This window comes from Balaenoptera physalus (assembly GCF_965194825.1).
Source record: "Balaenoptera physalus genome assembly, chromosome: 9".
In the NCBI taxonomy this organism is placed as follows: domain Eukaryota; kingdom Metazoa; phylum Chordata; class Mammalia; order Artiodactyla; family Balaenopteridae; genus Balaenoptera; species Balaenoptera physalus.
In genome coordinates this window covers 1,447,186-1,464,401 of record NC_138888.1, presented here as the reverse complement: position 1 = coordinate 1,464,401, position 17,216 = coordinate 1,447,186, and the positions used below count along the sequence as shown (strand labels likewise).

Sequence of the window (17,216 nt, the reverse complement as noted above, 5' to 3'; positions counted from 1 at the left end):
GTGACTTCATGGGCCTTGAGTTCCTTATTTATAAGAAATCATGAGTTCGAACATGTGTAACTCCCAGCTCTGAGCTCCATGACCACGGGGCTGTGTTGTCCAGGCCCCAGCGAGGTGCTTGAAGGACAAGGAGGGCCACTGCCCACCCACTGCGGTGACTCCTCGGTGACCCTGGAACCCACCGCCGGCTTTAATCAGCTTTCACCAAGTCAGCGCACTTCCTGGACCACCGCTGCTCGGGCGCTGACAGGTAATCGCACAGATTTTCACAACGAGGGGAGGACCTGCCTTGTCTCTCCCTCCGGCCACGGACTCGGACTCGTGACTCTCAGCGGAGCTCAAGCCTTAGGGGGCAGGGAGCTTCGGGGGAGAAATCGGCCCCTTTGGCCCCTGTTGGCACCTGCTTCCTGGTGACGGGATCGTTCCCACGCCGTGAGGACCCTGGGAACGGGATCAGAGGCGACCCTTCAGTGTGCGGTAGCGGCCAGGCCCCGTGACGCTCGTCCTCGTGGAGGCTCCCCCTTCCCTCCCTAGAAACCCACCCGTCGTTTCTCGTTCACGACCATCTCCACCAGCAGCACTTACCGAACCTTCGCCAGGCCAGGCGCCCACAGCTGGACACAGCCGTCGAGGATCTGGGAGTTCAGTGCGGAAGCCGCGGGCCCCCAGAGAGGGGCGACTCACCGTCCAAGAACGCGGGGAGGCGTCTGGAGGAGACACTTCCCAAAGAAGAGGGGCAGAACTGGCTCCTGCCACTGCTTGGTCTCTAGGGGCCCTGGGTCTGCTCTTCCGCTTACCAAGTCAGGTGGGGAGGTGAGCAGGGGCGGGAAGGGCTTTCCCTCTTCTGGGGAAGCAGCAGCATGTTGCCCTGAGATGTGTTCAGGACCAAACAGCTGCTCTTTGAGCTAAATCCAAACTCACTCCCAGCCCTGCCCTGCCTGACAGCAGGCGCTCCTGGAGGTTATACCCCCAGCCCTGCTGGTCTAGACCCCGGGTCTGCTGCGGGGAGGGGGTTTCACTCGCACCAGGCATGCTCAGGACGGTCAAGGCAGTGCCAGGCAGCCCACTGGGTCTTCCCTCCGTCTTTCTTGCTGCTGAGGGGCCGGGGCCGCAGGTCTCCATCCGGGCACAGCTGATTTATATTTATTCTGTAGGGATTTTCTCTTGTTCTTCTTTCTAAAGATTTGAAGACTGACATTGCTGGGGGCGGGAGAAGAGCTTAAAAACAAAGGACTTTTTTCCGAGGGAGGATTTCTGTAGCTGGCCCATTCTCGATTATTTGGAAATGGCTTCGGGGTTTTAATCTCATCTCCCTCTGTTCCCGTGCACCCTAGCCAAGAGTTTATTCCTGGCGTGAGTACAAAGCAGTCGAAGACATTGTAAGCCGAGCCTACATGCAGGAACTCTTAATATTACAATATCCAAGGAATCTTCATATGTAACTCAGCTTGAGGTATGCGTTTGAAGTAAGCTACAGACCTCGGGTTATAGAAGAGACGAGAAACACCCATAACTGCGGCTTGAGATTCTGCCCGCGCCGCCCTGCACCCCTCTTGAAACCAAGGCCAGTTGTAGGGACAGTGTTTCTGGGGAAGGAGTGGAAATCTTGTTCATCCGGCCATGGCCACATCAAGTGTTTGAGGAGTTCCTTCTCAAAGTGTAGAATACGATCTACTCTTTGATTTTAATGATGGAAAGCTTTGCAGGAATGAGCAAGTCAGTGGTCGTTTCTGGGAGTTTACTCAGCTCGTATGCATTCTGATGACAGCTTCTCGGACCAACTTCTAAATTTGGGTTTTGGAAGACCTGGTTATAAATGACAGAGAAACTTGGATTAGATTGAATAACTTTTCTATGTTATTTACATTAATTGAACTATGATCTTTGCAGTTTCCTACCATGCCTAAAGTTTTGGCCTCTACCGGAAATGGTAGAACTCCATGTTTGTATGAATATCCTTATGATTTTTGAAAATTTTGACTTTATAAAGAGAAGCTTTTTTTCACCAATGAATTTCCCTGGTAATAAGTTAAGGGCCCTCCATAACTGAGGAACTTGAAAGAAACATCCAGAACAACTGAATTCCCAAATATTGAAATCAACAACACAGCTGTGCCTCTGAAGTACCTCTTGATGAGAATTATTCAAATACACATTCAGAGTCCTTTGCTTGATGGGAAAGGTTACAGATCAGAGGGATCAAAATGGCTTTTTCTTCAGGCTTAACAATTCTCTTCCTGAAAACGATACTTGTTAAAATAAAACATTTGAATACCTATTGGTGAGGAAATGTGAAAGAAACAACTGTAACAAGTACGTAGAAAATGCACTGAACGGAGCCGCATTTCAGATGGAGGTGAGCCCCGGGGGAGGGGTTGGCTTTGCTGCCAGCCTTCACTGCAAACTTCTCTAAGGAAGTGATTTTTTAGAAAAAAATATACATTATATTACTGTCTAACACCTACTGTTATGACGATTTTTGAAGTATTGAGGAAATTAATTTTACATCCATGATGAGAAAAGATAGTAATTTGATACAGCCAACATGGGATATGTAAAATTTCTGATAAAAGTTCCAGACTGTGGAAATTTCAGAAGGTGTTTAATTGACACTGAAAGGTTTTTTAAAAATTAAGTCAAATATTCAAGGAAAAGACCACGAGGTGCGGTTATTGTGCTAAACAAGACTTAGAAGCCTGTTTGAGAATCAGCATTAAGGACCTCTGATGACCTCGTCTGACCAGCACCAGCCAGGAGGCAGATTTTCCCTCGGCCCTTGCCTGGCCGTGGTGCTGGGGCATGTCTGCGCCCAGAGCCACAGCTGTCTGTCTGTCTGTCTTTTCCTTTTCAGTTTGGACTTCTTTTGAATTATTTATTTACCTGATGGGCAACATTTTGGTGTTGTTAGTTTTCCTTTCTGGAAAAAAGTACTTTCTGGTGTATAATAGTTGATTTATATTATAATCTGCTCTATTATTGTACTCCATTATACATTTAATTTGGTGGCTACTTTATAACCTCATCTTTCATTACTTTAAAAGGGTACTCTATAAACTGTCCTCTTCCACACTTAAGCCATAAATAGCTTCTTTTCTGATATTTTCTAATATTTAACAAAACTTCATAAATTAAAAGGTCTTTTAGAAGTAAATGATCCCAGAACATATAACTCTATATAAATAACAATGGATAATCTCTTCCAGAGGTATCCCATGTCTCCACATTAAAAAACAAGTATATGTATTTTCCTTATTTTTTTTCAACAAACAGAACAGTTTTTTATGGCACCTTTTTCAACGTACAACTGCAATGGTCAGATGTTGGGAAGATTCATGAAACTATTGACTGTGAACGACCCTGTTGCAAGAATGACAGTGATGTTTGTTTTCTCTGGCCACTGAAATACGTTAACATTCAGACATTAAAGTAAAAAATATAAAACAGAGACGTTAACGTGGACACTGATGGAAAGTAAATCCAGAAATAATCTCTCAATTTTTTAAAGCAAAATTTGTGCTTCACTGATTTCTTCTCTTACCATCCTGAGAAGGGGATTCTCAGACGTGGGTCAGGCAGGTGCTCAGCTCAGACTGGGTGAAGCCTGAACATCCCTCTTGTCTGATGCCCGTCCAGCCAGGAATCACTAGGTAAGAAAAAAGACGCACGGAGGGTAAAGCCAAGGTGACACCCCTTGTCCTTCGGGACGGGGCGGGCCTTCTTCCAGCCCACCAGTTTTGCAGAGGCTCACTGCGGGGAGACGAGCCGATTTTGTTTGGTTTCTGGGTCCACAGAAATATAAAAATAGGAAAACAGGAGCCATCGTGGTGGCTCTAGGGGAGCCGCTGGGGCTTGACAGACGAGACATAGGCAAGTTCATAATAACAAAAAGAATATAATAATAATAATCATCACTGCAGAGAGCACAGGCCAAGCCCTTTTCCTTAGAGCTCTGGTGCCCAAATTTTGGTCCACAAAGGGGCCTGACAGCACAGATTCCTGCCCCCAACCCCAGAATTTCTGATTGCGTGGGTCTGGAGGGAGGCCTGAGGTCTCGCTTTTTTGACACGTTTCCCGGTGAGGACGCCGGTGCTTCTGGGCAGAGGGGCGACCGAGAGCCCCTGCCTGCGGTGGCCCGTCTCCACTGTCAGCCCCTGGCCGTCTCTGGGCGAGAGACACAGGGCCTGGCTCCGTCTCTCCTCCAAGTGGCCTGACCAGCCTGCTGGGGTCCTGGCTCGGTCCCACCGCCCGGACGTCACCTGAGCTGAGTCGGAGCGTTTGGTCCGAGCCCCTCGGGCGTCTGGTGGAGGAAGTTGTGCTTCGGCAGGTGTGCCTGGATGTGAGAAGGTGGGTGTGGCCGCAGGGGCTCCCCAGGGGCCGGGGGCAGGGCTTCCCCTGGGGCACCCAGGTCTCGGAAGGGTGCCCGAGGCCTCCCCGGCACAGGGCCGGGTGGGCAGTCTGGAGGGGACCTGGCCTGAGAGCCCCAGCGTCGGCTCCGGGGAGACACGCGCCTCTGCACCTGGGCCGGCCGGCTGTGCTCCAGAGGACGCCCGCCCAGCTCAGAGGGACCACTGCCCGCCCCCGGGGCCGTTTGCTTCGCTGGAGGCAGAGGGACCAGGGGCCCCGGTGCCCACTCCAGATGATCCTGTCTTTGCTGCCCTGTAGGTCAGGCTGCCTCACCCACTGCCCGGCTGGGCGCACCTTCCTGGAGCCCGTCCCCCGGCCTCTGGCCTCACAGGGCGGCTCAGGGAGGGCCCTGGTCACAGCCAGGTCACCGGAGTGTGTCCTCAAGGGTTTTGACTGCAGAGGGCAGGCTCCTTCTTGTGCCAGAAGCACTGGGTAAAAAGCTCTGGCTTTGTGGGTGGTTTCTGCCGAGGGGGAAAGCTGCTGAGGATGGGAGTGAACAGTGAGGTGGCTGAGAAGTGGGGTGAGGCGCCCGAGGTCACGGAGCGGTGCCTCACTTTACTCAGCCAGCGGGGTCCAGCTGGGGAGGGGCCGGGGCAGCGCACGGCCCCGGGGCTGCCCTGATGCCGTTCTGAAGGTCCACGTGGTGCTCGGACTTCCCAGGTTTTCAGCTGCTTTGACCGAGACGTTAACTGAGTTGCAGCCCCATCAACGTTGGGAAGTAAACTGCGGGGCATAACGCCGTACTGATTTATTAAAAGTCACCCCAATGGCCCCCACTGTACATGCTGGTTCAACTGTAGGATGGGCCCCGGCACCGACAGAAGGGCCGTGGCCCGGGCTGTTTTCAGGAACTCTGGCTCCAACGTGGACTCGACGCCTGGCCCTCGCATCCCCAGCACGTGTTCCAGGCAGGGCCCTTTTCTGACTCTGCTCTCCAGTCCCTGGGCCTGTCCACAGCCAGGAGTGCGTAAGCAGGTCTGACGTCAAGCAGTGCTGTCAGGAATGGCCAGGGTTGCATTAACCTTCAGGTTACGCCCAGGCCTTCCACACGCGGGCTCCACGCGCTGGTCTCTGCAGAGGCCGAGGTGAGAGGAGAGCCTGCCTGTGTCCTTGCAGACAGAGGATGTGTGTAGAAGGACACAGACATGGTGCTTACAGAGAGCCGTCTGGAGCCCGCACGTTGGCTGTGCTCCAAGACCTGCTGTGCTCCTGTCACTGCCGGCCTGTGCGCTCGGCTCCCCCCTGCTGTCCTTTCTGCCTCATGGGGGTTCTCTTTCCAACCTCCTTGGGGAGGCCAGCCCTGACTGCTCAGACCAAGTTAGTTCCCCTGCGGGCTAAAAGCACAGCCATGGACCCTGGGTCTGCCACTCACTGGCCAAGTGACCTTGGGCTGTTACACCTCTCTCTGGGTCTCAGTCTCCTCATCTGTCTAATGGGTATAATAGTGGCACCTACTTCAGGGTTGCTGCCATCATCAGATGACTTAATGTATGTGATGTTCGTAGAATGATGACCAGCACACAGAAGGAACTGTAGAGACTATGTACACGGTTGTAATATGAATTATTTGAATAATTTCTGTTTAATGCCTATCACTCCAAAGTAGATGGAACTTTTTCGTGCTGAACATGTTGAATGAATGAATGAATGAATGAAAGAAAGTGGCCACAGAGAGGCCGAGGTCACGCGGGTCTCCTGCCAGTGGCTGCACATTTTAACCATTTGCTCTTGAGTGGAGACAGTATTACTCTTTGTTGCAAGCGGCTGTTACCCTCTTGACCTACAAAATATACGTACGTGAAGAGAGAGGCTACAGGAGGAATTAACAACACGCAGATACCTGAGTGTCCTGAAATATTTTCAGTGAAAATTCACTGTGGCCTCTTATGTGTTGATTTCTCTGCTGGCTTCTTCCAGCCTGTGAGGGAGGTCCCCACGCTGCCATTTTACGGACGAGGAAACTGAGCTTTGGGCAGGTGAGGGCACCTGCCCAGGGCACAGAGCTGGTAGGTAGTGATGTTCGTTCTGTCACCCACGTTCTGCCCTCTTCCCACAACACACAGTCGCCACGGTTATGCACGTCATCCGCACGTGGTGCTGACCAGAAAGTCCGAGGCAGAGCAGCCAGACAGCTCCTGAGAAAAGCCAGAAGTCCTTACCCTGGAGGAAGGGCCCAGAAGGATGGTGAGACCTGGTTTAGGTGCAGAGCTTTGTGGGACCTCTGCTTTCAGAGCCCAGGGTCCACAGTCTAGCGACCAGATCAAAGGAGCAGGAAGAGAAATGCTCGTCCAGGAGGTACGGAGGATTGTAGCCTCTCTGACCCTTCTACTCCCTTTCCTTCTTTCTTTCTTTTTTTCTTTCTTTCTTTCAGTCCTTCTTTCCTTTTTTCTTCCTTCTTTCTTTCCTTCTTTCCTCCCTTCCTTCTTTCTTTCTTTTGTTCTTTCCTCTTTCTTTATTTCCTTCTTTCCTTCTTTCTCCCTTCCTTCCTTTCTTTCCCTCTTTTTCTTTTCCTTTCTCTCTCTTTCTCTCTTTCTTCCTTCCTTTCTTTCCTTCCTTCTCTTCCTTCCTTCCTTCCTTCTTTCCTTCCTTTTTTTTCTTTCTTTTTCTCTTTCTTCCTTTCTTCCTTTCTTTCTCTCTCCCTTTCTTTCTTTCCTTCCTTCCTCCCTCCCTCCCTCCCTCTTTCTTTCTTTCTTTCTTTCTTTCTCTCTCTCTCTCTTTCTCCCTTCCTCCCTGCCTCCCTCCCTCCGTCCCTTCTTTCCTTCCTCCGTTCTCTCCCTCTCTCCCTCTTGTCTCACTCTCTCTCCCTCTGGCTGAAGCAAAGCCACGTGACATTGCAAACCTGCTCCTGGACACGAGATTCCAGAAAGGAGTAAATCACTGCAGCTTGTTTAACGGTGTTCTGAAGGACCATCAGTCTACTTGCTAAGCAAGTGCCTGCCTGCAGTGAGCTGACCTCATTAAACCCTCTCACGGCTCCTCTGGCTGTACACATTGCAGCCCCTCTGCCCCTTACTCATTTCTAAAGTGCATTGAGTGCTTATCAAAAGGGCTCATCTTAGACCACCAACCCTTTCAGCAAACACTGCACCCTGCCTGGCGCTGTTTTGGCAGCAAGTGGGCATTGCTGAGCGTAGCTGGATTTGAACCAAGGACTCAGGACCACAGGGCTCATTATTCTTCCCCTTGACCATAGCCAGTCCCCTCACATTGTCCTTCTGTGGTTTCCTCCACCAGAAATGCATACCTGAATTGCTAAAAAAGCCACCCTTCTAAAATAGCATTTAAATGGGATGAAATCTCACAAATGGAAGGAATTCAAATGTGTCCTTTGAAATAGGAATCTGACGGGCAGAGTGTTCCTGCCTGAAGGTTCAGCCAACCAGCCCATGGTCTGCAGAGCTGTTGACTGCCCTCCACACTCCTATGTCTGGGCTCCCTTTCTGCACTTGCATCCTGGAATCTCACCTGCTCCGACTCTTGGGAGTTCTTCAGGGAATTCGTACCTCCAGAAAGATGTAATGAAAGAACAAGAGTGGCGTTGGGGTTCTGGGTTCCTGGATTCTCCTTTGCCCAGCGGCTTTGCTGTGTGGAGAGTGATGCCCGCCTGTCTCCCGAGTCCTTGAGGACAGGGAGCCGGGGGAAGCTGGGCGGGAAGGAGTGGAGGGGCTTCTGGTCCAGAGGCAGTTGGATGAGAAGTACATGCCCTGTTGGGATTGCCCACCCCCCCCCAACCCCCAGTTCTGTGCAGCAAAATATTTGGAGCGGGCTTCCCTGGTGGCGCAGTGGTTGAGAATCTGCCTGCCAATGCAGGGGACACGGGTTCGAGCCCTGGTCTGGGAAGATCCCACATGCCACAGAGCAACTAAGCCCGTGAGCCACAACTGCGGAGCCTGTGCGTCTGGAGCCTGTGCTCCGCAACAAGAGAGGCCGCGATGGTGAGAGGCCCGCGCACCGCTATGAAGAGTGGCCCCCACTTGCCACTACTAGAGAAAGCCCTCGCACAGAAACGAAGACCCAACACAGCCAGAAATAAATAAATAAATAAATATTTAAATAAGTAAAAATTAAAAAAAATATATTTGGAGCAGGTTATCCAGGGATGCTTAGTTCTATGTTAAAATTATTTCTACATCTTAGGAACAGGATGGAATTAATTCCGTGCGGATTTATTTAAGTGAACACAGATTGGATTGGCGGTGGCTGGTGAGCAGGCCACACACTGGTTGGTTCAGAGACAGAAAGGGAGCCGAGGGAGCAGGTAGATACTCGCTCAATATTGTCTTCAGACCTCAGCCGCTAATCAGAGCGTGAACCAGCAGCTTGGAGACTTCAGGCCCTAGGTTACAAAATATTATCTTGATTCAATCGAGACGCTCTCTTGGGGAGGGGGCCTTCTAATCGTTATTTGGGATGTTTGCATTTAGCTCAGAAGAGTAAAACCTACGTAGTCGTATTCAGAAATATTACTGAAATACTGTCATTTCCCAGTCAAAATAGAAAACATTTTTTGACTCTCTGCAGAAACACATGATAAAAATAAACCAATGACTAAGAAACTTAAGCCCTTTAAGAAATCTGGATTTGTAAAGAGATGCTACAAAGGGAGAAACGAGCAAAGTAGGATTTTGAAAGCTTTGTCAGAAGGCCACACAATGAGCTCACTTTATATCCCTGGGAATTCTCACCAGAAGTAAAGTCCTGTGTTTTGACCCTGGAAAGCATGTGACATTTCACTGCATGGTACCAGCCACAGCTGGGAAATAACCAACAGCTGCTTTGGGGAGCACCTCAAATACTGTGCAAATAGATGCACCAGGAAAATCTGGTCCTTTTTACCTATTGACCAAACTGCATTTCCAGATGCCTATGATTCAGGTATTTCAGACAAGCAGCTGGGGTGGGGAGGACAGGCTGTGTCTCCTGTAGAACCCCACTCAGGCCAGCTAGTGTCTACTGTTGTATCTTGCTCCTTCCTGTAACCCCTGGGCTGAGTGTAGGGGAACCCACGCCCTCAATGTCATTTCTGTCAACGTTTGGAGGGATGAAAAGCATCCCTGCCTTATACTGTCTGCCCTGTCCTTCGGGGTTGCGTCTACAACGAACTGCTCGTGCATTTCCTGCTATAGAACCATTATATTTCCAAGACAAGATAAACATTCCAAAATGTCCTAAAGTTTATATCTTTAGTATAAATACAAGTCTGTATTTCAATGTTATATTCGAAATTGAAAAAAAACAAGCAATGAATTTCAGGTTTTATTTCATGAGATGTTCTAGCTGTGGAGTCTTGCTAGCATATGATTAGGGGAATTCTAGATGAATCCTGGATGGAATATTCTAAACTGGACGGGCAGATAAACTCCAAATTAATGCTGAACAGAATTTGCTTATTCCTCTGAGTAAGTGTAATAACGGTGAGGAAAATGGTGGTGCCATAACGGTTTCAGTCCATGGGGAAGGCAGAGCAAGGCCTCCTATTTGTAATGTAAACCTTTCAGTGTAATATAATTGTTAAAATTTTGTTATAAATTACTCAGTTAACCTTAGCGTATTTGCTGTACTCCCCTTACAAAAAGATGGTTCTTCAGTTTTCCATAAATCAGAATTCAGCTGAAACCAGGGTTTTTATTTATCTTTAGTTGAATAACTTTTTATTACTTTTTAAAAGTTTTTTAAAAATCTAATTCACTCAACTATCCCCACATAGTGATGTATGTTAAAAAGGTTAGTATCATATTTTTAATGTGAAGAAACCGCTCTATTTTGTACCCTAGAGGGTCTTATGTACAACCCAAGCCAGGTAACCAGAGAAATAGGAGCTAATCTTACATTTCCTAGTTTTGGGCTTGTGATTTCAGATGACAGAGTCACCCCAGGGCACTAGGTAGCTTGTGTAAATTAACTAGAAAGTGACAAAGCCCTGTGAATTAATCAAAATTGAATAAAATGTTTGTGTAACAATTAGTGATGAGCATTTGAGAGCCAAGAATAATTTTATCCCTTATTTTCCTCTTTTAGGTTCCGTAAATGAAAAGTTACCCCAACGGGAAGGCACAGGAAAAACAGGTAACTATCTTAAAATGAACTTCCTTGATATATTACTACAGCGAATCCAATCTATGCCTTAAAATAACTTCTCAAGTTAAAATGTCAATGTATATCAGTGATGGTAATGAGAGCTGAAGCCCTTTGTTAATTATTTATTCATTCAGCAAACGTTTATTCGACCCTTAGGGTTGTTGGGACCTGGCAGGTGCCGGGCACGTGACCTGCTGGGTGACCCACTTGTGTCCGCGTCAGGGCTTCTTAGACGTGGCTTGTGTTGGGACCACCTGTGGACGGTGTTAGGGTCATCCCGGGTCTATATCTGTGCAGAGGACTCCAGGGCTGGCAGGAGCCTCTAGCACAGCAGCTGTCGGAGGTCACTAATGGAGCTCTGCCTGCTGTTCCTCATAAGAAGGTGGCTGTTTCCATCTATGACAGTCACTCCTTCTGGGACCAGTACCCCAAGAACCAGACGGAGCAGGGAGCATTTCCTTTGGAAATCATCCCACGGCTCCTGGAGCATCTCCGCTGGCTGCCGCAAGCCCACCGTGACCTCTTTGCCCTTCCCTCAGCTGTCACCCGTTAGTCCCAATGACACATTTTCTGTCTTTATATTATATCAACCTGTGAAGTCAGAATCTATTTTTAAGATGAAATAAAAATAATGTACCAACATCTTAAGTACTTTTTTTTCCTGAGGTAGGTTATAGTATATGAACCAGTAATAGAGAAAAGTGATAGGAAGTCAGAAGACCCCAGTTTTATTCAACCCAGGTCTTTTAAGTGTGTATTGAAATCACGGTGGCCACTGTCCTTGCCCTGGAAAGATTGTAGAGTCTTTGTATCATTAAGATGAATCCATGAGATCCACACAGATTGGCACACGAGTAAATGCCAGCTGTGTAGACAGCACGCAGGGCAGGCGCAGACGAGGGCGGAATTGGAGCGGTTTCACAGAGGAGGAGGAGTTGAGTGGAGCACGGTGGGTGTGAAAGCTGGGGCAGGTGTGGCGTGGGCAGAGACCCTCACAGGTGGGGAGAAGAGCCCAGTTCGTAGGTGAGAGAGGGACCGGCAGGTGGGGTCAGGACACTGGCTCGGGACAGGGTTTCCATGTGGGAAGGGGGAGATGAAGTTGGGGTGAGCATTCTGGTATGTTTTAGAGGAGAGGAAGTATACATGTTCGTGGTGAGAAACAGGAATCAAATGCTGAAAGGGAGGCGGAGGGAAGTACTCTTCCAGGCGCCCGCACCCAATCCTGTTCACGGTGATACAGGTTGAATCCACTGTAAAACTACTTAAAAAATCCCCGGGGAATTGGCACGTGGGCTCAGAAGTGGATTTAAGGGAAGAACACGTTCCTTCTACTGAAGCCCCTTGATCTACGGACGTGCCTGTCAGAGGAAATACCTGAGAATGAGTAACGAAGCTGGTTTATCGGGAAAAAGAGACATTTAACAAACTCCCCTGGAGGGAAAGTGAAAGGCACCAAGCTGTCCATGACTTTGCTTCATTTTCTGAAGGCTGAGCCCAGTAGGTGCCAGTGGGCTAGTTGCACCGGGACAGACTCTCAAGGGGCCAGAGCATGGTGGTGGGTGAGAGGATCATGCTGCCCGGGGGCCTACGGCCAAGGCAGGAATGTAGGGGCCTCTGGTGCTGGCATTAGGGGCGGGGGAGGGAGAGGCGTGGGGGCCGGCAGCCATCATTGTCCCTCAGGGACGCCCCCCGTCACCTCTCGCCGTGGTTAGCTCGGCTGAGAACTCAGACTGGCCTGGACCCAGGGATCAGATTGGGGCTGCTGGCCCCAAAGTGGTGGTCTGCTTAGGCCTCAGCAAAAAGGTGCAACATTAGCTATGTACTTTACGGTTGTCATTCCAAAGGATGTTTAAATATGCTAAGACTTTTCTCAGTATGTTCTGTTAAGACTTTCAAATATGTTAAATATGTTTTAAAAATGTTCCCCATTTCATTCTTGGAAGAAGATTATAGAATATTCAATAGCAAAATACTTCTAGTTTATTGCTACTATCATTATTTGACTTGGCTATTTCAGATAAATGATGTACATTTTGTCAGTATCTTGACAGATAACAAGCTTTTTTTCTGGAGATAGTTAAATGTTAAAGAATTTTTAAAATATTCTTTTTGCTTTTCCCCTGAAAAGAACTTATGGGAAACTTCATTTTTACTCTTCAGATAGCTGGGATAGACAGTAATGAGTCACAGTTAGCTACATAAGCCAAGTGGCTGCTCCTTCTCTCTGCCACTGCTTGCTGTATTTTGATTCTGAAATTATTAAAAAAAAAAAATCACACGAATAAAAACACTAGGATGGTTCTCGAGAGCCCCCCGCAGTGTGCCTTGTAACAGCGTCCCTGGCTGGGGCCCCCTTGCCTGGGCGGCTTCTAGAAGCTTGCTTACCAGGGAACCCAACGAGTGTTTTTCAACTAATTCCATAAAGACTGTGTCCTTGGAATAATGTTTTCAGTGAAATGGCGTAGAGCTTTCTAATGCACACTCGTCCCTCTGTCCTCTGACACTCTCAACCGGTTCCCCACCGGCCTCTCACGTGTCGACACAGGAGGCCTGAGGGGTCGAGAGACCCACGGGGCACAGTCCGGGGCCTGGGTCTCCATCCCTGCCTTCCACTCTGGGACACAGGGGCACAGCAAGGATGCCAGACCCCCGCCCCCCCAGTCCCCCCATTACTGCCGTCCCTCCCTCATCCGTCCGGTTGGCTCCAATGGTTTACGTCACACCTAACCCTTCCCCTTGAGGTCTGTTTGGAGCTTTGAGCCTCTGTATGGTTTACTGAGTGCTGGGGTGGGGTTTGGTGGATTGTGGGGTGTATGCAATCCTTAGGGTCCATCCTGTATGCACACTTACTTCACTTACTCTCATAATTGTAGTCTCCTTGCAAATCTTTTCCGTTCTGAATTCAGATGATGCCTCAGCTCCAGCGCTGGAGACACAGCCTCAAGGAGATGAGGAAGGTGAGTGTCGGTGGGGAGTTGTGTTGGGGGTAGGGCGCGGGCCTGGGGCTGCAGCCACGTCCTCTTGCGGGGACTGTCCGGGACGGGCTGGGTTGGCCTTTCCTACCTTTATGAGGCCCCGCCATCCTCCTGAGGGCTCCTGAGTGTTGCCGTGGTGCTCTCACACAGCGCACGCAGAGGCCTCTGTTTAAGTCCAAGTCTCTCAGTTGAAATTTTATCTGGATAACATGAAATATATATTTCCAAAGGGTGCGCTAACATATGCCATTTCCCCCGCTCATCCTTCATGTCATGTGATCACCACCTTTACAAAGACCAGTTTTGTGAAGTCACATGTATAGAGATGTTTCGGAGGCTTACTGAATTTTGTGGTTATGAGAAGGATGGATTGCCTACTCTTAGCCTTTAATACATTGTTGTAGGTATTTGCCACTGTATCACCAATTCTCGGGTCGAAAGGGGTCAGGTTTGAAGACCAAGTGTAAGGAATGCACATAATAAATAAATCAAAGATGAAAGGGTAGGATGACATCGTGCTTTGAAAATAATAATAACAAGGATAATCATAATAACTAACTTTTGCTTGGCACTAAATGCCATGGATTCTGTTACTTGAGCCCATTTGAGCCCTCAGAACCCCATATCACAGATGAGAACTTGTCCGACGCCCCAAAGCCAATAGATGACGAAGGCGCGTCTGACCAGCTGGTGGGCTTCAGTGTGGTTCTCGGGCACGTGGTATACTGATCACACCGTAAATATTCAGTTACATTTGTTAATATTACTACCGAAGATCTGTTCCCAGAATGTTGTAGGCAAAAATTACGTTTTACATACTGCACTTTGTATTGAATCTTTCAACTGAGTGAAGACCCTGTGTGTTACATGAATATCCATCTTTACCACACAAGGATATGTTTTTATACTTTGGGACTTTTTGCCAAAACCTGTTCTTTCCAGTGGAGCCTGTCTGGACTCATATCACTTTTATTTATACTTTTGGACGAAGAAAGAAAGGAAAAGGCATATGCTAAAGTTTTTAAAAATGTATGTTGTTTCCTTTTGTTTCATGCACATAATCATTTTATTATTTTTAAAAAATATCTACAATGTGTGTCTACTGATTATATTGATTTTTGGGGCTTTTAGACTGCTGAAATCTTTGAGAGACTGTGTTTTCATGATGAATTAAAATAATCATTTTATTTTGGTTCATTAGATATTGCATCACGATACCCCACGCTTTGGACTGAACAAGTTAAAAGTCGACAGAACAAAACCAATAAGAATTCAGGTAAAAAGGAGCCCAATGTGACTTAGTTAATGGACCTGGAAAGTGGTCTTGTTTTCTAGAAGTTACATGCAGAGCACATCTTTTTTCCTGGTTACCAATGAGTCATGCAAATAATGCCATGGCTTGCCCACCAAAATATAGTTCAAATTGGAGTGTTTTATTAAATATGGTAAGTTATAGAACATATTATAGAATAGTTAACATTTTTTTCTCAGAAATTATCATTATGGGTAAGTTTTTCCTATTGCATAAAGACATTAACCTGTACATTTCTCTTGTGAACTTTAGAAACTGAGTTAGTTTTGTTCAATCTTGTCACTGTATTTCCAAAAGTTACCTAATTTGGTTTGCTTCTGTACCATATAGACTAGTACATGGGAAATTAGTTCAAACACTGAATGTTTCAGATTTATCGGTGGACCTTGACATTCAGGGGATTTCACTGCTGCTCAGGGGAGCATCAATGTGGCAGTACTTAAACTTAATTTGAGAAACAAATATAAAATTATTGTAAAAATGTCATTGGAAATGTACATTGTTTTAAAAAGCAGTTTTAATTGTCAGTAGGAAGCTATTCAGGGTTTGACAGAGTTAGTTCCATATAAGTTCACAGAACAAGTACGTTTGTATTTCACCTATTACTTTCTATTACCAGATTTTCAGGCCTTACATGACCTGTCAATTATAATTAACTAATAAAAACAGTGCAAACTTGCAGTATTTAGTGGGACTGAAAATACTGCTTCAGGAAATTCCAGTTTACGTAAGTTACCCTACACTGTAATTTGATTTAAATCAGCCTGAATGTGTAGAACACAAAAAGGTGACATTGAGTTGACTTGTAGACATGGGGCATGAAATTATGACGTTATATCTGTATTTAATGCCAGTTGTCCAGATACATGCTCTTTCTGAGGGTCCAAAGGAAGTCAGCCCTAGTTAGTATTTTCAGATGTTAAATATAGTATTTACTTTATTAAGTTTAGTGATAAAATGGCAAACAATCATAGATTTTACATAATGACCACCATTGTCACTGAGATTTCAACGTCAGAAGAGTTTCGTTTGTACTTAGTTTTTATTTTTAAAAGATACTTTTAGTAATAATCTTCTTTGGTAGAAGTAGACACATTTATTTAACAAAACATAAATAATTTGTGACTTTTTGTTATTCTGTGTTTTTAAAAATTTACCTTGTTTGTTGGTACTCTTTCATGTTCCTTTATAGAAGAAGCCAAACCGAGAATGCATTGCTTTTTTTCTCTGGTGTTTCTTTATATCAGTTAAAAGTGCTATTCACCACCCCCCCCAAGTTTGCACTAAAATAACGTAATACTACTTACGTTACCAAACATGGGGAGTATGATTGCCACGTGTAGTGACGGAGGCCGTGTGGGTATGGGCAAATGTACTTTGGATCATAAAGTCATAGTCGTTTTCAGAAGGGACCTCCTTGCAAAGGAAACAAAGTAATCCGAATCTATGAAAATTTACACGTGATAGGCACTCAATACATGTTTATTTATTCCACGTGTTCCACGGCCACTTTGATGGTATCATTGCATTCTTATCCAAAGCAAACTAAATGAAACAAAAAATAAATACATAAATAACTAAAAGTTTGATCTAATCTACATACCATGACAGTTTCACTGCTAGACTTTTAGTAATTGAAATTTCAATATAAATATAAATGAAATATTCTTCTGTTGGTTCATTATGCAGGAAAAGCATCATTTTCATTATATGATTCAATATACATTAAGTGACAAAAACCTAAAATTGCATTTTACTTAAGAATGCGTGACTCAGTTTTTTTCTATTAATATATAATTGACAGTGTCTATTTCTTTATGTTCTTGAATCATCTTATTATATTCAATTTTATCATTCTATTTATAGAAGTTATAAAAATTGATTATGAAATTGTACCAGACAAGAGATTTTGTGACACACTGTTTAATTATATAAAATTAATTTATATCTCTATTTATTAAACTGATACTCTTGCCCTGTGGTACATTAAATAGGTTCTAGATTTCTGCCTGATTTCCTTTAAACCAATCTAGAATATTAAAGAAGAGTGCACTTTCTTTGTTAGTTGGAACAACAGTGATAATGGTAAGAGCAGCTAACGTTTCTTGTGCTTATGATGTGCTGGTACCTCACATGCACCGTTGCGCCTCTGTCCTGCTCCGCCGACACGGCAAGCCAGTGGGGCTGCTGCACTTCCCATCCCTGAATCTCAGAGGAGGAGAAGGCGGTTACAGCCAAGCCCAGACGGCAAGGGCAGGGTCTCTGAGGATGGGAACTGCAATGCCACCTGACCACCCCACCCCCGGCCGTGCTCTTCGCCACTGGCCTTCAGAGAGGGGACACCTCCTCCGCCCCACTGAGACATGGGGGCTCCTGGCATCACTGTCTGTGCTCACCTGGGTGACACAGCCGGGCTCCTGTTAAAATGCACCTGTGCTGCCTACAGC

The 17,216-nt window shown here is 46.6% G+C and overlaps 1 protein-coding gene across 5 annotated transcripts in view; it reads left to right on the top strand.

The window, feature by feature from the left end:
• SMOC2 (SPARC related modular calcium binding 2) overlaps positions 1–17,216 on the top strand; it is a 156,994-nt gene that overhangs the window by 61,172 nt on the left and 78,606 nt on the right. For 3 of the 5 annotated variants that reach the window (XM_082475832.1, XM_082475834.1, XM_082475830.1), the window contains 3 exons: positions 10,423–10,470; positions 13,356–13,439; positions 14,659–14,733. In XM_082475832.1, the coding sequence (XP_082331958.1) occupies positions 10,423–10,470; positions 13,356–13,439; positions 14,659–14,733 (207 nt within the window). The remainder of the gene's footprint in view (positions 1–10,422; positions 10,471–13,355; positions 13,440–14,658; positions 14,734–17,216) is intronic. The other 2 variants (XM_082475833.1, XM_082475831.1) reach the window with 1 other exon arrangement.